Below are 22,409 nucleotides of genomic sequence, written 5' to 3'. Positions count from 1 at the left end.
CTCAAGTTAGAATCATGGCTTTACCATTTTGTACCTGAGAACAAGAAAGTAACATATCTGGGCTTCAGTTCCTTTAGTTACACAATAGAGGTAATGATAACAACTACTTCATGGAGTTACTGTAAGGCTTAAATTAGGCAATGCATATAAAATACTAAGCAAAGTACTGGAACATAGTAAGTATTAAACGGCAGATGACGGTGTTATTATCTAAAAAGGTGACAGAGTAAGCAGTAGTATAAATATAATACTTCAGGTTTTCATACTATTTCTCCCTTTGGCAGGAAAGAAATACTTTTATTCAGAGATTGCATTTTTATATACTAAGTGCTCCATAACAAAGATGTTAACTTATCAATATAAGATAACATCATATATTGAAGATGTTGAATTGAATATATATATTCATGACTTTACATCTGTAGCAATATCATATTCTCCTTTGAACTAAATAAACCGTAATACCAAAAGGTCACTAGTCTATAACACAATATTTAGTGTGCTTTAGAACATAAGATCATAGTTTCATCTATCAAGATATACTTTTAAAAAAATATATGGCTTGCATTTATAAATAATCAAAGGAATATCAATATTTCTTTAATAACTTCTCTAATTTCATTCCTCTTTTTTTTAATAAAACAGGAAATTTACCAAGTCACCTCAAAACACAAAACAGGCATTTGATTACTCAAAGTTGTAATTTCCAAATCTGCCTGGATATCGGAATCACTTGGCAGCTCCTAAACATTTTCAGATTCAGACCTTCATCATCTAGCTACTGAATCAGAACTGCCAACGGGGAGCCTAGAATATGTATTTTTAAAATATACTAATCAAAACATAATAAAAGGCCATCTGCAAAAGAAGAAATAAAGGAGCCAATGAAAATGAAGCATTATGTTCAACCTGACTGCTAAGCAAGAAAATTTAAGTCTTAAAAGCAATGAGATTTCATTTTTTATCCAAATTAACAAAAAGAGATTGAAAACAGTACTGAAGTGGGTATTAAAAAAAGGCATCCTGAGTTGTCACTGGTAAGATTTGCTATTAACATTTTGAAATAATTGGGAGTATCTTTTAAAATAAAAATTGAAATGCCAGTAATCCCACCCTATAGCTATTAAAGCCCAAGAAGCAGAAGGATATGTGTATAAGGTTGATGATTTCAGAATTATTTGCAATAAAAACAACCAAAAAAAAAGACCAATAAATAACCCAAAAGTTCATTAACAGATACCTAATTAAATGAGTTATCCAAATTACACAATATTAGGTAGCTATTCAAAAGACTAAGTTAGGGACTTCCTCTCCTAACAGTGATGAAGTCAAGTAGCTTATTATAGCAGACTGACGTTCCTGTCAGAAAAGATTAGAAAATCTGGATAAAATATAAATAATATTTGTTCAAAGGTATTGAAGAGTTACCAAGTCAACCAAGACTAGAAAAGACAAAATCCCAGAAAGAAGGAAAAGTCACTGAGGTGAGTCTGATCTTCTGTTTCACAATGTCATCCAGCAAATCTATTCAATTTTAAGCAGTGAAGAGCAAGAAACTGAGAATACAAGCAGAAATCAAACAGAAATCAAATGAAATACAAGCAGAAGCAGAAGGAGGTGACTAAGAGCTTTTGACTGTCTATCAGGGTTAGAGAGCCAAAATTTAGAAGTCAAGATTGACAAGGCAGCCAAATTTGAGAAGTCAATATTTGGAAGTATGAAGACAGAGGCAACACTTGATGCCAGTTCACCAAAGTAGCTGCACAGGGCACTTTTTTTTTTTTTTTTTGCGGTACGTGGGCCTCTCACTGTTGTGGCCTCTCCCGCTGTGGAGCACAGGCTCCAGACGCGCAGGCTCAGTGGCCATGGCCCACGGGCCCAGCCGCTCCGCGGCATGTGGGATCTTCTCGGACCGGGGCACGAACCCGCGTCCCCTGCATCGGCAGGCGGACTCTCAACCACTGTGCCACCAGGGAAGCCCCAGGGCACTTTTTAAAACAAAAAGTAGATGAAAAACTAAGTAAAGATTTCAACTGTCTTATGGCGCCATGAGAACAAAAACTGAAGTTCAGGAACCACTACAGAGAAGGAACTCAGTATATACTCCAAGCCTTCAATAGGCTTTGCTAGACAGTAATACCCTTATGAATGACGGTGAACTAGAGGTAAATTGAAACTTACAAAGACTCAGCTCAGGCTCTGACTGACTGAAGTGATCGGCTCTATAGTTGTCCACCAGACTACAAGGAGAATCCCCGATGACAGAAGAAATCACCACTCAGAGTCAACAGCACTGTTTATATAAAATGCCCAGTATTTAATAAAAAATAAGCAAGCATTAATTTCCAAAATACACAAACAGCTTATACAGCTCAATATCAAAAAAACACACAACCCAACCAAAAAATGGGCAGAAGATCTAAATAGACATTTCTCCAAAGAAGACATACAGATGGCCAAAATGCACATGAAAAGATGCTCAACATTGCTAATTATTAGAGAAATGCAAATCAAAACCACAATAAGGTACCACCTCACACTGGTCAGAATGTCCATCATCAAAAATTCCACAAATAATAAATGCTGGAGAGGATGTGGAGAAAAGGGAACCCTCCTACACTGTTGGTGGGAATGTAAAGTGGTGCAGTCACTATGGAGAACAGTATGGAGGTTCCTTTAACACTAAAAACAGAGTTACTATATGATTCAACAATCCCACTCCTGGGCATATATCCAGAGATAACTATAATTTGAAAAGATACATGCACCCCAATGTTCATAGCAGCACTATTTACAATAGCCAAGACGTGGAAGCAACCTAAATGCCCACCAGCAGATGAATGGATAAAGAAGATGTGGTGTATACACATACACACACACACACACACACACACGAATATTACTCAGCCATAAAAAAGAATGAAATAATGCCATTTGCAGCAACATGGATGGACCTATAGATTATCATACTCAGTGAAGTCAGACCAAGATAGACAAATATCATAGGATATCACTTATATATGGAATCTAAAAAAATGATACAAATGAACTTACTTACAAAACAGAAACAGACTCACAGACACAAACTTATGGTTACCAAAGGGGAGGGGGAGGGATAAATTAGGGATTTGGGATTAACGGACACACATTACTATACATATAATAGATAAGCAACAAGGATCTACTGTATAGCACAGGGAACTATACTCAGTATCTTGTAATAACTTATAATGGAAAAGAATCTGAAAGACAATACATATATTCCATAAATATACTTCATTAGAAAAAGACTTAATATAAAGTCATAATTAAAAACAAATAAGCAAGCATACCAAGAACAAGATCAAAGGCAAAAACACGCAACAGAAACAGATTCAGAGATAATAAAAATAAGTTAACAAACATGAATGTTTAAAGAAAATTGTGATTAACACATTCAAGAAAATATAAAGAAAATTATGACAAAATGGAGACTTTTAATTGAAATTTATAAAAGAGAATCAAATTAAAACTCTAGATGGAAAAATATAACTGAAATTTAAAACTCAAAAATGAGTTTAATGGCAGAATGAACACAGCTGAAAATAAGATCAGTTAACCACAAGACAGGAGTGGAAAACATACATTCTGAAATGTAGAGAGATAAGGACAGAAAATTTAAAAAAAAAATTCAAGAGACAAATGAAAGTATAAAAATTCCAAAGCTACAGGGGAAAAGAGAAAAATATTGCTTAAACAATATGTTAAAAAATAATGCCTGAGAATTTCCCAAACTAGTGAAAAATTATAAGCCACAGCAAGCCCAATAAATATAAAGAAAAGCACACCTAGACACACAAACGATAAAAAAGCAAAGACAAACAGAGAATTTTAGCAGTCATGGAAGAAAAAGACCCACTGCCTTCAAAGGAACAGAAAAAGACTGACAGCTGAAACCTGAACAGGAACAATAAGCTAGAGAAAATCGAAATGTCATCATTAACATACTCTAAGAAAATAACTGCCAATTAAAAATTTTATGCCCTGCAAAAATATTATTTTAGGAAAGGTGAAATTTTGACTAACGCAAGAAAAGGGAGGCAAACATGTGAACCTTCCAGCAGATAACAATTATAAAAACGTGATTTAAAATAACTATTTAAAGATAATGGAAACTGTACAAAAACAGAAGCCAGAAGAGAATTTAATCTTGAAAAACTTCAACAGAAGAGATAAGACAAGAATTCTTGCTTTCTGGCCTGAAGGTGTTGCCCAGCTTCCACTGACAAAGCTACAGAAAGTGGCAACAGGCTCATCAGCCAAAGTGCCAGAGATCATAGTTCAGGGATGTTAAAGCAGTGAGAAACCTAAAGGGGGAATTCTGACAATGAGGGAACTACAAAAGGAATGAGAAACTCTGTGTCAACTCCACCCAAATCCCTGACTGGCATCTAAACTACATTTAAGGCAGGGAGATACAAGGACGGTGGGTGGGAGTTGTTGAAAAGCAAGCAAAGACCAGACACAAAGGGACTCTTGAAAAATAAAACTGTGGGGGCAAAATCTGTAAGTCTGCTGCCTTTTATCTTTCTTTCTTTCTTTCTTTCTTTTTTTTAAACTCAGTGTACTCCTCAACCATGAGCAATTAGGATGACAAAAAGCTGAAGCCTTATGGGCTTCAAGTCATTAACAAAACTGGAAGCGAGGGCTTCCCTGGTGGCGCAGTGGTTGAGTGTCCACCTGACGATGCAGGGGACACGGGTTCATGGAGCGACTGGGCCCGTGAGCCATGGCCGCTGAGCCTGCGGGGAAAAAATGTAAAAAACACAAACACATGGAGGCTAAACAATATGTTACTAAATAACCAAGAGATCACTGAGGAAATCAAGGAGGAAATCAAAAAATACCTAGAGACAGATGACAATGAAAACACGATGATCCAAAACCTATGTGATGCAGGAAAAGCAGTTCTAAGAGGGAAGTTTACAGCTATACAAGCCTACCTCAAGAAACAAGAAAAATCTCAAATAAACAATCTAACCTTACACCTAAAGGAACTAGAGAAAGAAGAACAAACAAAACCCAAAGTTAGCAGAAGGAAAGAAATCATAAAGATCAGAGCAGAAATAAATGAAATAGAAACAAAGAAAACAGTGGCAAAGATCAATAAAACTAAAAGCTGGTTCCTTGAGAAGATAAATAAAATTGATAAACCATTAGCCAGACTCATCAAGAAAAAGGGAGAGGACTCAAATCAATAAAATTAGAAATGAAAAAGGAGAACTTACAACAGACACTGCAGAAATACAAAGCATCCTAAGAGACTACTACAAGCAACTCTATGCCAATAAAATGGACAAACTGGAAGAAACTGACAAATTCTTAGAAAGGTATAACCTTCCAAGACTGAACCAGGAAGAAATAGAAAATATGAACAGACCAATCACAAGTAATGAAATTGAAACTGTGATTAAAAATCTTCCAACAAACAAAAGTCCAGGACCAGATGGCTTCACAGGTGAATTCTATCAAACATTTATAGAAGAACTAACACCCATCCTTCTAAAACTCTCCCAAAAAATTGCAGAGGAAGGAACACTCCCAAACCCATTCTATGAGGCCACCATCACCCTGATACCAAAACAAGACAAAGATACTACAAAAAAGGAAAATTACAGGCCAAGATCACTGATGAATATAGATGCAAAACTCCTCAACAAAACACTAGCAGGCAGAATCCAACAACACATTTAAAGGATCATATACCATGATCAAGTGGGATTTATCCCAGGAATGCAAGGATTCTTCAATATACACAAATCAATCAATGTGATACACCATATTAACAACTGAAGAATAAAAACCATACGATCATCTCAATAGATTCAGAAAAAGCTTTTGACAAAATTCAACACCCATTTATGATAAAAACTCTCCAGAAAGTGGGCATAGAGGGAACCTACCTCAACTAATAAAGGCCATATATGACAAACCCACAGCAAACATCATTATCAACGGTGAAAAACTGAAAGCATTTCATCTAAGATCAGGAACAAGACATGGATGTCCACTCTCACCGCTATTATTCAACATAGTTTTGGAAGTCTTAGTCTCAGCAATCAGAGAAGAAAAAGAAATAAAAGGAATACAAATTGGAAAAGAAGAAGTGAAACGGTCACTGTTTGCAGACGACATGATACTATACACAGAGAATCCTAAAAATGACACCAGAAAACTACTAGAGCTAATCAATGAATTTGGTAAAGTTGCAGGATACAAAATTAATGCACAGAAATCTCTTGCATTCCTATACACTAATGATGAAAAATGTGAAACAGAAATTAAGGAAACACTCCCATTTACCATTGCAACAAAAAGAATAAAATACCTAGGAATAAACCTACCTAGGGAGACAAAAGACCTGTATGCAGAAAACTATAAGACACTGATGAAAGAAATTAAAGATGATACCAACAGATGGAGAGATATACCATGTTCTTGGACTGGAAGAATCAATATTGTGAAAATGACTATACTACCCAAAGCATTCTACAGATTCAATGCAATTCCTATCAAATTACCAATGGCATTTTTTTACGGAACTAGAAAAAGAAAATCTTAAAATTTGTATGGAGACACAAAAGACCCCAAATAGCCCAAGCATTTTTGAGGGAAAAAAATGGAGCTGAAGGAATCAGACTCCCTGACTTCAGACTATAATACAAAGCTACAGGAATCAAGACAATATGGTACTGGAACAAAAATAGAAACACAGATCAATGGAACAAGATAGAAAGCCCAGAGGTAAACCCACGCACCTATGGTCAACTAATCTATGACAAAGGAGGCAAGGATATACAATGGAGAAAAGAAAGTCTCTTCAATAAGTGGTACTGGGAAAACTGGACAGCTACATGTAAAAGAATGAAATTAGAACACTCCCTAACACCATACACAGAAATAAACTCAAAATGGATTAGGGACCTAAATGTAAGACTGGACACTATAAAACTTAGAGGAAAACAAAGGAAGTACACTCTGACATAAATTACAGCAAGATCTTTTTTGATCCACCTCCTAGAGTAATAGAAATAAAAATAAATGAATGGGACCTAATGAAACTTCAAAGCTTTTGCACAGCAAAGGAAACCATAAACAAGATGAAAAGACAACCCTCAGAATAGGAGAAAATATTTGCAAATGAATCAACGGACAAAGGATTAATCTCCAAAATATATAAACAGCTCATGCAGCTCAATATTAAAAGAACGAACAACCCAATACAAAAATGGGCAGAAGACCTAAATAGACATTTCTCCAAAGAAGACATACAGATGGCCAATAATCACATGAAAAGCTGCTCAATATCACTAATTATTAGAGAAATGCAAATCAAAACTACAACGAGGTATAACCTCACAGCAGTTAGAATGGGCTTCATCAGGAAATCTACAAACAAATGCTGGAAAGGATGTGGAGAAAAGGGAACCCTCTTGCACTGTTGGTGGGAATGTAAACTGATACAGCCACTATGGAGAACGGTATGCAGGTTCCTTAAAAAACTAAAAATAGAATTACCATATGATCCAGCAATCCCACTACTGGGCATATACCCAGAGAAACCACATTCAAAAAGACACATGCACCCCAATGTTCACTACAGCACTATTTACAATAGCCAGGTCATGGAAGCAACCTAAATGCCCATCGACAGAAGAATGCATAAAGAAGATGTGGTACATATATACAATGGAATATTACTCAGCCATAAAAAGGAACAAAATTGGGTCATTTGTTGAGATGTTGATGGATCTAGAGACTGTTATACAGAGTGAAGTAAGTCAGAAAGAGAAAAACAAATATCGTATATTAACACATATATGTGGAACCAGAAAAACAGTACAGATGAACCGGTTTGCAGGACAGAAACTGAGACACAGATGTAGAGAACAAATGTATGGACACCAAGGGGGGGAAAGCCGCAGGGGGTCGGGTGGTGTGATGAATTGGGCAATTGGGATTGACATGTATTCACTGATGTGTATAAAATTGATGACTAATAAGAACCTGCTGTATAAAAAAAAAAAAAAACCTGAAGTAGATTTCAAAGGTTAAAGATGCATATTGTAATCCCACAAGGAACCATTAAAAATAATGCAAAGTGTTATATCTAAAAAGCCAATGAAGAAGATATACTAAAAAGTATGATTAACTCAAAGAAGGAATAAAAGGAGGAACAGAGCAACCAAAAAAATAGATAAAAGAAATAGCAGTATGGCAGACCTAAATACAAGCATATCAATAATTACATTAAATATAAATTGACTATACACTTCAAACTAAAGGCATAGATTGTCAAACAACAAAAACGCAAGAACCTAGTTTATGCCATCTGTAAGAGATGCATTTTAAATACAAAAACTGAAAGAGTTCGAAAACAAATGGGCAGAAAAAGATATTCCAAGTGAACAATAACACCTAAGAAAGCTGGAGGGTCTATATTAATGTCAAGCAAAATAATGTCAAACAAAATTAATTCCAGGATATATGCCCAGGAGTAGGATTGCTGAATCATATGGTAATTCTATTTTTAGTTTTCTGAGGAATCTCAATACTGTTTTCCACACTGGCTGCACCAACTTACATTCCCACCAACAGTGTAGGAGGGTTCCTTTTTCTCCACACCCTCTCCAGCATTTATTATTTGTAGACTTTTTAACAATGGCCATTCTGACCAGCGTGAGGTGGTACCTCACTCTAGTTTTGATTTGTATTTCTCTAATAATTAGCAATGTTGAGCATCTTTTCATGTGCCTATTGGCCATCTGTATGTCTTCTTTGGAGAAATGTCTCTTTAGGTCTTCTGAGCATTTTTCGATTGGGGCATATATCTAGACAAAACTATAATTCAAAAACATACATGCACCCCTATGTTCATAGCAGCACTATTCACAATAGCCAAGACATGGAAACAACCTAAATGTCCATTGACAGATGACTGGATAAAGAAGAGGTGGTATATATATACAATGGAATAGTACTCAGCCATAAAAAAGAATGAAATAATGCCATTTGCAGCAACATGAATGCAACTAGAGGTTATCATACTAAGTGAAGTAAGTCAGAAAGAGAAAGACAAATACCATATGATTTCACTTATATGTGGAATCTAAAATGCGACACAAACCTATCTATGAAACAGAAACAGAAAAAGGGACATAGAGATTAGACTAGTGGTTGCCAAGGGGGAGGGAGGTGGGAGAGGGATTGTGAGTTTGGGATTAGCAGATGCAAATTGGTATGTACAGAATGGATAAACAACAGGGTCCTACTGTGTAGCACAGGGAACTATATTCAATATCCTGTGATAAACCATAATGGAAAAGAACATGAAAAATAAGGGACTTCCCTGGTGGTGCAGTGGTTAAGACTGCACGTTGCCAATGCAGGGGGCCTGGGTTCGCTCTCTGGTCAGGGAAGTAGATCCCACATGCATGCCACAACTAAGAGTTCGCATGCCACAACTAAGTAGCCCATGTGCTGCAAATAAGGAGCCTGCAGGTCACAACTAAGAGACAGCACAACCAAATAAATTAAAAAAAAAAAGAATATGGAAAAGAATGCATATATATCTATAACTGAGTCACTGCTGTACGGCAGTAATTAACACAACATTGTAATTCAACCATACTTCAATAAAAAATAAATTTAAAAAAATTAATGCCAAACAAAAAATATTTCAGAGTATCGCTAGAGACAAATAAAAAAATACTTCACAATAATCAACCAGTTCAATAAGAGGATAAAATAATCCCACATGTGTATGCACCTAATAGAGAGCTTCAAAATTCAGGAAGCAGAAACTAACAGAACTGAAAGAAAAAATAGACAAATCCACAGTCACGGTTAAAGATTTCAAAACTCCTTACTCAACAGCAAGTAGACAAAAAATCAGAAGGTATAGAAGATTTAATGACTCTATAAACTACCTTAACTTAATTGATATTTATAGAGTATACACTCAGCAAATACTGAATACACATTTTTTCAAGTGATGGAACAGTCACCAAAATAGACCAAATGATACACCATAAAACAAGTCCCAACAGAGTTGAAAAAATTAAATTCTCACAGAGTATATTCTCTGACCATGAAATAATTAAGTAGAAATAAACGTTTAGACAAACTCCAAATACCTGGATATTAAATGACTCACTGCTGAACAACACATGGATGAAAGAAGAAATCACAATGGAAATTTTAGAAAATATTCTGACTTAACTGAAAATAAAAATACAACATATCAAAATCTGTGTAACTGAAAATAAAAATACAACATATCAAAATCTGTGTCTAGCTAAAACAATGCAGAGTGGGAAATTTAGAGCTTTAAATGCTATTCTAAATAAGAAGAAAGTCTAAACCAATGATCTAAGCACCTACATTATAAAACTAGAGAAAGAGTAAATTAAACACAAAGTGGAAAAATTAGATTTCATAAAAATTTTAAACTTTTATTGTTCAAAACACACTATAAAAAAATAAAGCAAGTCACAGAATAAGAGAAAATATTTGCACAAATATTTGACAAAGGACTTATATCCAGCATATGTATAAAGAACTCTTACAATGTAAGAATAAGAAGACAACTCAATTTAAAACTGAGTAAAATATCTAAAAAGACAGTTAACAAAAGAAGGTACATGAATGGCCAGTACACACATAAACATATCCTCCACAGCATTAGTCATTAAGAAATACAAATTAAAAATATAAACAGACTAAAAACATCCAAAATACAGCAAGGACGAGAAAACAACTATGTGTTACTTATAAGAGGCACACACATAAGAACACAGAAAACTTGAAAATAAAAGAATGGAGTAAGATATGACAGGCAAGCACTAACCAAAAGAAAGCTGTCACGACAATACTAATAAAGGAAAAAGAGAACTGCAGGCGAGAAGCATTACTAGAGCCCAAGAGGGATTACATATTGATAAAAGGATCAAGCTACCAGTAAACTCTAACAATCCTATATGAGTATGCTAAAAATAGTATTAAAATATAAAAAGTAAAAATTAATAGGACTAAAAGGAAAAACAGAAAAATTCAGAATCACGAGAGACTAACCTCTCTTGGTAACTAGAAAAAAAAAAAGCAGAGAAAAAAATTCAGCAAGGATATAGATGATCTGAAACAACAGATTTAACAAACTTGACAAAATGGACATACGTAGAACACTGCATCCACAATGGCAGAATCCACTTTCAAGTGCATACCTTTTTAACAAACTTGGTAACATGCTGAGCCATAAAGCAAAACTGAACAAATTTTAAAGAATTCACCATTCAGTATATTCTCCCATCAGACTGTAATTAAGCTAGACATCAAAAACAAAAGGTAAATGTTTAGAAATCAAGGAATGTTTAGAAACTAAGGAAACCAACAAATGTTTAGAAACTAAGGAATATACTTCTAAACGACCCATGGGTCAAAGAAGAAATTACAATGAAAACAAGAATATATTTTAAACTGAAAAAAACAAAAACATATCAACACTTGCAATATGACGAGATATTCTGAAAAGAAAACGGCTAGGCATAAATGTATACATTAGAAAAGAAAATGACAAATCAATGACTTAAGTATCTATCTAAAGAAGTCAGGAAGAACAGCAGATAAAGCTCAAAGCAGAAGGAAATAATAAAGATAACAACAGTAACTGAAACAATAGAAAACAAACATAGAATAGAGAAAATAAGCAAAGCCAAAACATCTTTTTGAAAAGATTAATGAATGTAATAAAATCTAGCAAAGAGACAAAGCATGTATCACCAATACTAGGAACAAAGGGGACATTTTAAAACTATATCTGTAGAATGCAGGAATCCTTGAGACATTAAAGATATAAGAAGAGTATATCAAAACAACTTTATACCAATAATACTGAAAGTTTAAACAAAACCTAAGTTCCTAGAAAAACAAAACTTATGAAAACTGATATAAAAATCTGAATAGTTTTACATCTATTAAAGAGTAGTTACACATCTATTGAATCCATAATTAAATACCCTTCCACAAAGAAATGTGTAGGCCCATATGGCTTTATCCAAACATTGAAAAAATAAATATCACTATTCTTACACAAACTCTTACAAAGAAGAAGGAACACCACCCAACGCATTTTATGAGACCAGCATAATGTTGATACCAAAACCTGACAAGACATTACAAGAAAATTCCAAGCTACTACCTCCTATGAACACAGAAACATTCTAAACTAAACATTAGCAGACCAACTCCAGCAATACATTGAAAGGTTAATATAATTGACAAAATTGTTTTATTTCAAAAATAAAAAATTGTCATTTTTTAAACAAAAATAATTATTGTAATTTGCCACATTAACAGATTAAAGGAGAAAAACTATAAAATCATCAATAAGTGCAGAAAAGCCATTTGAAAAACTTAATATTCATAATTTTTAAAAATCTCTTAGCATATTAGAAATAGACGGGAAACTCTTATCTGACAAAAGTCAGGTTTAAAAAAAGCTTACAACAAACATCAGAATTAATGGTGAAATATTGAATGCTTTTCCACTAAGATCATGAAGAAACAAAGGTGTCCACCATCAACACTGTGCTGAAGTTTCTGGCCATTGCAATTAGGTAAAAAAAAAAAAAAAAAAAAAAAGGAAGTATACAGAATGGAAAGGAAGCAATAAAGCTGTTATTATTCCCAGACAACATAACTATGTATATGTAAAAATCTAAAAGAATCTACACACTATTAGAATTAAGTGAATTTATTTAGCAAGGTTGCTGGATACAAAGACAATGATAAAAACAAACTGTATTTCTATATATAGGCAAATTTGTTTTTTCAATGACATTGTTTATAACATCAAAAATGTCATAAAAGTATGAGATTAGATCACTTCCTAACACCATACACAAAAATAAGCTCAAACTGGATTAAAGACCTAAATGTAAGGCCAGAAACTATCAAACTCTTAGAGGAAAACATAGGCAGAACACTCTATGACATAAATCACAGCAAGATCCTTTCTGACCCACCTCCTAGAGTAATGGGAATAAAAACAAAAATAAACAAATGGGACCTAATGAAACTTCAAAGCTTTTGCACAGCAAAGAAAACCATAAACAAGACCAAAAGACAACCCTCAGAATGGGAGAAAATATTTGCAAATGAAGCAACTGACAAAGGATTAATCTCCAAAATTTACAAGCAGCTCATGCAGCTCAACAACAAAAAAACAAACAACCCAATCCAAAAATGGGCAGAAGACCTAAATAGACATTTCTCCAAAGAAGATATACAGACTGCCAACAAACACATGAAAGAATGCTCAACATCATTAATCATTAGAGAAATGCAAATCAAAACTACAATGAGATATCATCTCACACCAGTCAGAATGGCCATCATCAATAAATCTAGAAACAATAAATGCTGGAGAGGGTGTGGAGAAAAGGGAACCCTCTTGCACTGCTGGTGGGAATGTGAATTGGTTCAGCCACTATGGAGAACAGTATGGAGGTTCCTTAAAAAACTACAAATAGAACTACCATATGACCCAGCAATCCCACTACTGGGCATATACCCTGAGAAAACCGAAATTCAAAAAGAGTCATGTACCAAAATGTTCATCGCAGCTCTATTTACAATAGCCCGGAGATGGAAACAACCTAAGTGCCCATCATCGGATGAATGGATAAAGAAGATGTGGCACATATATACAATGGAATATTACTCAGCCATAAAAAGAAACGAAATTGAGCTATTTGTAATGAGGTGGATAGACCTAGAGTCTGTCATACACAGTGAAGTAAGTCAGAAAGAAAAAGACAAATACAGTATGCTAACACATATATATGGAATTTAAGAAAAAAAAAAAAATGTCATGAAGAACCTAGGGGTAAGGCAGGAATAGAGACGCAGACCTCCTAGAGAACGGACTTGAGGTTATGGGGAGGGGGAAGGGTGAGCTGTGACGGGGCGAGAGAGAGTCATGGACATATACACACTAACAAACGTAGTAAGGTAGATAGCTAGTGGGAAGCAGCCGCATGGCACAGGGATATTGGCTCGGTGCTCTGTGACAGCCTGGAGGGGTGGGATAGGGAGGGTGGGAGGGAGGGAGACGCAAGAGGGAAGAGATATGGGAACATATGTATATGTATAACTGATTCACTTTGTTATAAAGCAGAAACTAACACACCATTGTAAAGTAATTATACCCCATTAAAGATGTTAAAAAAAAAAAAAAAAAAAAAAACATAATTGATTTTAAAAAAAAAAAAAAAAAAAAAAAAAAAGACCCAACGCAGCCAAAAATAAGTAAAAAATAAATAAATTTTATTTAAAAAAAAAAAAAAAAAAAAAATTGTTTTATTTCAAAAATAAAAAATTGTCATTTTTTAAACAAAAATAATTATTGTAATTTGCCACATTAACAGATTAAAGGAGAAAAACTATAAAATCATCAATAAGTGCAGAAAAGCCATTTGAAAAACTTAATATTCATAATTTTTAAAAATCTCTTAGCATATTAGAAATAGACGGGAAACTCTTATCTGACAAAAGTCAGGTTTAAAAAAAGCTTACAACAAACATCAGAATTAATGGTGAAATATTGAATGCTTTTCCACTAAGATCATGAAGAAACAAAGGTGTCCACCATCAACACTGTGCTGAAGTTTCTGGCCATTGCAATTAGGTAAAAAAAAAAAAAAAAAAAAAAGGAAGTATACAGAATGGAAAGGAAGCAATAAAGCTGTTATTATTCCCAGACAACATAACTATGTATATGTAAAAATCTAAAAGAATCTACACACTATTAGAATTAAGTGAATTTATTTAGCAAGGTTGCTGGATACAAAGACAATGATAAAAACAAACTGTATTTCTATATATAGGCAAATTTGTTTTTTTCAATGACATTGTTTATAACATCAAAAATGTCATAAAAGTATGAGATTAGATCACTTCCTAACACCATACACAAAAATAAGCTCAAACTGGATTAAAGACCTAAATGTAAGGCCAGAAACTATCAAACTCTTAGAGGAAAACATAGGCAGAACACTCTATGACATAAATCACAGCAAGATCCTTTCTGACCCACCTCCTAGAGTAATGGGAATAAAAACAAAAATAAACAAATGGGACCTAATGAAACTTCAAAGCTTTTGCACAGCAAAGGAAACCATAAACAAGACCAAAAGACAACCCTCAGAATGGGAGAAAATATTTGCAAATGAAGCAACTGACAAAGGATTAATCTCCAAAATTTACAAGCAGCTCATGCAGCTGAATAACAAAAAAACAAACAATCCAATCTAAAAATGGGCAGAAGACCTAAATAGACATTTCTCCAAAGAAGATATACAGACTGCCAACAAACACAAGAAAGAATGCTCAACATCATTAATCATTAGAGAAATGCAAATCAAAACTACAATGAGATATCATCTCACACCAGTCAGAATGGCCATCATGAAAAAATCTAGAAACAATAAATGCTGGAGAGGGTGTGGAGAAAAGGGAACCCTCTTGCACTGCTGGTGGGAATGTGAATTGGTTCAGCCACTATGGAGAACAGTATGGAGGTTCCTTAAAAAACTACAAATAGAACTACCATATGACCCAGCAATCCCACTACTGGGCATATACCCTGAGAAAACCATAATTCAAAGAGTCATGTACCAAAATGTTCATTGCAGCTCTATTTACAATAGCCTGGAGATGGAAACAACCCGAGTGCCCATCATCGGATGAATGGATAAAGAAGATGTGGCACATATATACAATGGAATATTACTCAGCCATAAAAAGAAACGAAATTGAGCTATTTGTAATGAGGTGGATAGACCTGGAGTCTGTCATACAGAGTGAAGTAAGTCAGAAAGAAAAAGACAAATACCGTATGCTAACACATATGTATGGAATTTAAGAAAAAAAAATGTCATGAAGAACCTAGGGGTAAGACAGGAATAAAGACGCAGACCTACTGGAGAACGGACTTGAGGATATGGGGAGGGGGAAGGGTGAGCTGTGACAGGGCGAGAGAGAGTCATGGACATATACACACTAACAAACGTAGTAAGGTAGATAGCTAGTGGGAAGCAGCCGCATGGCACAGGGATATTGGCTCGGTGCTTTGTGACAGCCTGGAGGGGTGGGATAGGGAGAGTGGGAGGGAGGGAGACGCAAGAGGGAAGACATATGGGAACATATGTATATGTATAACTGATTCACTTTGTTATAAAGCAGAAACTAACACACCATTGTAAAGCAATTATACCCCAATAAAGATGTTAAAAAAAATGTCAAACACTAAGCAATAAATCTAACAAAAGATGTATAAGTCCTACACACACAAAAAAATTTCAAAGCATCACTGAAAGAAATTAAAGAACATCTAAATAAATGGACAAATATACCATCCATGGATTGGAAGACTCAATACTGTTGACACTAGTCAGCTGTCCCCATATTGATCTATATTTGATGCACACAATTCCCATCAAAATCCCAGGCATGTTTTTGTACAGGTATGTGATTTAACAAGCTGATTCTGAAATTTATATGAAAAAGCAAAGGACCAAGAATAGCCAAGTCAATATTGCAGAACAACATTGGAGGACAGAAATCAAGACATCAAGATATCAGATATCGAGACTTATTACACAGCTACAATGACAATGTGGTATTGGCTCAAAGATAAATAACAGGCCAATGGAATACAACAGGGAGTCCAGAAACAGACTTACATATAGCCTCCCACATTAATGACAAAGAGACACTGAAGTATAGTGGAGAAAAGATAAACTCTTCAATAAATAGTGCTGAGTCTATTAGATAACCACATGAGAAAAAAATTATCTTGAACTCCTCGTTATATTTTTTTTTAATTATTTATTTATTTATGCTGTGTTGGGTCTTCTTTTATGTGTGTGGGCTTTCTCTAATTGCGGCAAGTGGGGCCACTCCTCATCGCGGTGCGCGGGCCTCTCACTATCACGGCCTCTCCTGTTGCGGAGCACAGGCTCCAGACGCGCAGGCTCAGTAATTGTGGCTCACGGGGCTAGTTGCTCCGCAGCACGTGGGATCCTCCCAGACCAGGGCTCGAACCCGTGTCCCCTGCATTGGCAGGCAGACTCTCAACCACTGCGCCACCAGGGAAGCCCCTCCTCGTTATATTTAACAAAACAATAAAAATTCTTGGAAATAAAACAGGAACAATTTACTGAAATAAGCAAAGATTTCTTAATCAGAACACAGAGTGCACTTACCTAGAGGGAAAATTTCACAGACTGTAGTACATTAAAATTAGGAAATTCTTGATAGAGCCAATCTGTGGCCCATCATTTGGGAACCTCTTAATCTATGCAGTCTGATAATTCACTTAATTCTACTTATGTAACATTCAAAGAACACTGCTTTTGTGAATGACTAATATCTTGATTTATGAAATTAAATCCACAAAACTCATAATGAGAAATTCAGATAATAGTAATTTTCAATAGTTAGGACTTTTAATAACTACTGAAAACTCAACAAAGAATCAAATACAATTTGAATTTAATATGTGAAGTGGCACTGTTTTCATTCATTTTTAAAAATACAGTTTTACTTTTAATGCTAAATCCTACTAATAATATGCAGTTATCACAGGTGATTAAAAACAGCAGCCAGGCATGAAGTGCCCTGTTAGGTAGATATGAACAAAGCCAACGTAAACCAGAGTAAAGGCCCAGAGCTGCTCTCTGTGGCTAGCAAAAAGAAGCCATCTGCTGCAACAAAAATAGTCTGAAAGATACAGAGTAATAAGCCTGCTCTTCTATCGTTTATTTAAATGGTGAAAATTCAGGTTGCTTAGCCAGGAATACAGCTACAGTAAGGTAAACCTTTCTCCAAGTGGGGAAAAACAGCTACACATCATCTTACTTACTCAAAAAGCCTCCTTAGATCAGCAAACTAAGGGAAAGGAATAAAATAAAGATAGCAAAGAGGGCACAGACTTAAAAAGGTATTAATGAAAAATTATATATAGCCCAACCTTCATTCTATGCCCATGCCAAACCTCATTAAGATGACACACATTTATCTTTTACTATGTGAAGGACACTGTGTATTCTCAACTACTAAATATTTTACCTTTGCAGCAAGTTGTAGTCCAATTTTGTCAGCTTCAGCCTCCAGTGTTCTACTATATGGTCTATCAAACATAAACTAAGAAGAAATAAGAAAGAAAAGTTCCATTAAGGCTATTTCATAACAAAAGGAGCAAAAAATGAGATTTTAAAAATTAATTTCATGAAGTACCTAGGATATAGCTTTTATGCTCTTCATGATAAACATTTAAAGAACACCATGGTATAAAACAAAGTGCAGCCTTTATTTCCTCCATCAGAGATTTTTTTTTTTTTTTTTTTTTTTTTGCAGTATGCGGGCCTCTCACCATTGTGGCCTCTCCTGTTGCGGAGCACAGGCTCCAGACGCGCAGGGTCAGCGGCCATGGCTCACGGGCCCAGCCGCTCTGCAGCATGTGAGATCTTCCCGGACCGGGGCACGAACCCGTGTCCCCTGCATCGGCAGGCAGACTCTCAACCACCGCGCCACCAGGGATGCCCAGAGATTAATATTTTTAAAACATGGAAAGAATAGGAAAAAACCATGCCTGCAAACTTTTGGAGAATCCACAGTATCATACAGTGGACTTGTATTTTTCCAATTATAATCTCTACTTACTATGTAGAGGATTCCCTAAGAAAGCTTATTGATGCAGGATTTTTAATATGACCAAGGAACATTGTGATCTTGCAGTTTTAAAAGAAAATTGAAAAACTATAGCTATATAATAGCCAGTGACACTACTAGAGGATTTATTTCAGTTAGAAAATTAACCATATAGCAGAACGGTCTTTCTTTGACATATTATCTTAATTTCCTCTTTGTTTGCCAAGTATCGATTAGTTAGGAAAATGAACTTTTCTTCCAACTCCAATAAAAGAATACAAATAGATATTATAACTGTAATTTTCCTAATCACTTGTATTTATGTGAATGCTTTCCAGTTAAATACTAATTTTCAGTAAGTACTAAAACTTTGTAGAAGATGGATCAATAGGCAGGATTTTTGAGAGAAGAGCTATTAATTGGGGAAGCAATTTTTCAGAGGTAGCTGCATGTCAGTAATGGCTAGAAATAGTAAAATCAATCTAATCCATTGTATATGACCATTAGATATGACTTGCTTCCTTCTCGATCATGTCTGTTTTAGGTTGCTGAACTATATTATATAGTGTCTGCACTTTCCATAAGCAGTCTGCAGGTGTCCCAACGAATCTGCCGGTGGTATAACCAATTAAAAACATTGGCTTTAAAAGGAAAGAAACGTGTTCAAGCCCAAATGCTGATGTGTATTAACTATTAGTTCTGGGCTAACTTTTTAAGGCCTCTAAGCCCAATAGCATCATATGTAAAATGGAACAGTAACAGTACCAAACTCCTAGAGTTGCAGAGAGAATAAAATGAGCAAATAATAATTAATAATAATAACTCCCATTTGTTGAGTCCTTACTTGGTACCAGGTACTGTGCTAAATGCTTTCAATCAGTGGTTCTCAACTGGACGTGATATTGTCCCTCAGGGACATTTGGAAATGTCTGGAGATATTTTTGATTGTCACAACTGGGGCTGGGAAGAGAGGGGGGAGTGCTACTGGCATCTAGTGGGTAGAGGCCAGATGTGTAGAGGCATCTAGACGTGTAGAAGCCACTGAACATTCTGCAATGCAGAGGACAATTCCCCACAACAAAGAATTATCTTGTCAATTCTTTGTCAATTCAAAATGTCAATAGTGCCTATATTGAGAAATGCTGCTTTAAATGTATAATTAAACCCGCAATAATGTTTGAGTTAGCCACTACTATTATCCAAACTTACAGATAAAGAAACTGAAACCTATAATAAGTGAAGTAACCTGCTGAAGTTCTATAAAATTTAGGTCTAATAGAGATTAAGTTCAAACACAGATCCATCTGATCAGAGCCTGTATTCTTAACCCCTGTACAAAATTAATCTACAGTGTTTATCCTAGTGCCTACGATACAGTAAGTACTCAATAAATGTTAGCTACTATAATCATTATTAATAGCTCTCAAAACCCTACCTGGTAGCGCTCTATGAGGGCTGCTACATTGTACCCAGACAGTTAAGTGAGGGCCCCCTACTTCTTCCTTCCTCTCTTCCTTTCTCTGACAAAAAAATGTCAGCAATTCCCCCTCAAGAACTTCACTATCAGCATTCCCCTCTGCTCTCCAATGACAATGAGCAAGCTTCCAGAGAAAGAAATATTTCCTTGTCACCAAAATTACTGGGAGGGGGTCCTGATTTAGGGAAAAAGAGTTCAAACAGAAGTAATCCTTACTTCGTTTTCAGTTTAATTATTAAAGAATTATACTCAAATAGCAGGATCATCAAGTATTTCAAGGGAGAAACAGCTTCCAGTTATCTTTCTTATGACTTAATCTCCTGATTCCATTACAGAAAAAGTTATTTATTGATAAATGGGGGGAAAACTACATTACCTTCTCTGACTTCCCAGCACATCAATGATAAAGATAAAATTCAAAATATGAGATTCTATAATCTAAGCAATAACCATTCTTTCTTTTTCCGTTTAAGAACCTTTATTTCAATATAAATGAAACCAAATGATATGCTAACACTGAATAAAAGACTTAGTTATTCAATTTCTAAAGCAATTTGTCTCAAAGAATTTTACACATTGGATTCAAACAGCACCCAGATGGCACTCTGATGGGTGCTCCACAAATCACTGAATAAACAAATAACAGATTGTTCCTAAATAACCAAACCTCCCAGGACAAGAAGAAATATCTGATGAAAGACATAAAATAAAATAGCTAATCATAGTTAAACAAAGCAGATATTAAGATTGCAAGACCTCCTTTCAGTAGTGTACTGTTTTGAACAAGATGGAGGACTCAAAAAATTTTATCAGATGACTATCATTATGCATAAGTACTAAAAACAGAAGTTAACAAACACCTATTAAGACTGTCCTTTCAGTATTTTCCAGGCAACATTAATTTAACTGGGAGTGAGGAGATGAGGGTAGTTAGTCAAGCAGCTTCTGCAAACCCTGTGCCCATAAAAGTTTACAGGTTTTAAGAGTTCCCCATTAAAATGCAAATATTTGGGGGAAGGGAGAGTCATCCAGTGAGTACACCACTGTTACTAGGAGACAAAAGGGGAACGTCTGAAGGTAAAGCAACAGAAGGAAAGAAAGGGTTGTGACTGGGTTTCTCTCTGTAAGAACAATAACTATGCAAAAAAAAAAAAAGCTAGCCAAAAGTTGCCAAGCCCTTCTAATCCATCTATCTCCATCATAAAAGAGATGTAATATTTTCTAATTTGAATGCTCACTATTAAGAATATCCCCTAAGGGCTTCCCTGGTGGAGCAGTGGTTAACAATCTGCCTGCCAATTCAGGGGACATGGGTTCAAGCCCTGGTCCGGGAAGATCCCACGTGCCGCGGAGCAGCTAAGCCCGTGCGCCACAACTACTGAGACTGCACTCTAGAGCCCGCGAGCCACAACTACTGAAGCCCGCGCGCCTAGAGCCCGTAGTCCACAACAAGAGAAGCCACCACAATGAGAAGCCCACGCACCGCAATGAAGGGTAGCCTCCACTCGCCGCAACCAGAGAAAAGCCTGTGCACAGCAACGAAGACCCAATGCAGCCAGAAACAATAAATAAAAAATAAAAAAAGAATATCCCCTAAAAATAAGAAGACGTAAGACGCCAAAAATTAGCACCCGTTTTTCGTGGCAAGACTCATGATAAGGTATGAAAACATTTCTGGTACTTTTTCCTTTACAGTAAAATGTCCTCACCACAGGCCATTGCAAATTCAACTTATTGTTTCAGACTTACCTCCTGCAATTTAGACTGAATCCACTGGCCCAAAAGTGCCAAACTATCTCGAGGACAAATGGCCCAAATCATTGTGAGAAAAATCAGACCTAGGAAATCCAGGAAATGAACCAAGCTAGCCTTTTCTGCCTGAGAAAAATCAAAATAATGAAAATTACACTTAATAAATTCAGATAGTACATGCTAACATTTTCTAGTTCATCGTGTGTAATCACATTAAATAATTACATGTGTTTAACTGAACTTCGCCACGTAAGACTGCAAATTCGTTTTCTTCTGTGTGCTTTATCCTTTCCCAGTCTGTTTTTCCCATCTCTTGTGTACATACTTATGCATTCATTTATTCATTCAACTAATATCTACTTGAGCCACTACCACCATTCAGATACAATGACAGGTTCATTAACCTACAGTGTCTTATATTAACAAGCAT

At 35.5% G+C, this 22,409-nt stretch overlaps 1 protein-coding gene across 6 annotated transcripts in view; it reads right to left on the bottom strand.

Moving 5' to 3' along the window:
• Positions 1-22,409, bottom strand: part of OMA1 (OMA1 zinc metallopeptidase) — an 83,241-nt gene that overhangs the window by 38,114 nt on the left and 22,718 nt on the right. For all 6 annotated transcript variants that reach the window (XR_012324614.1, XM_033865921.2, XM_033865918.2 and 3 more), the window contains 2 exons: positions 21,977-22,105; positions 18,169-18,243 (listed from right to left, as the gene is read on the bottom strand). Coding sequence is in view for 5 of the 6 variants with exons in the window: in XM_033865921.2 (XP_033721812.1) it covers positions 18,169-18,243; positions 21,977-22,105 (204 nt within the window). In the remaining variant the exon portion in view is untranslated. The remainder of the gene's footprint in view (positions 1-18,168; positions 18,244-21,976; positions 22,106-22,409) is intronic.

The sequence above is a fragment of the Tursiops truncatus genome, chromosome 1 (assembly GCF_011762595.2).
Source record: "Tursiops truncatus isolate mTurTru1 chromosome 1, mTurTru1.mat.Y, whole genome shotgun sequence".
In the NCBI taxonomy this organism is placed as follows: Eukaryota; Metazoa; Chordata; class Mammalia; order Artiodactyla; family Delphinidae; genus Tursiops; species Tursiops truncatus.
The sequence above is the reverse complement of the archived record's forward strand: the minus strand, read 5'-3'. Positions and strand labels throughout refer to the sequence as shown.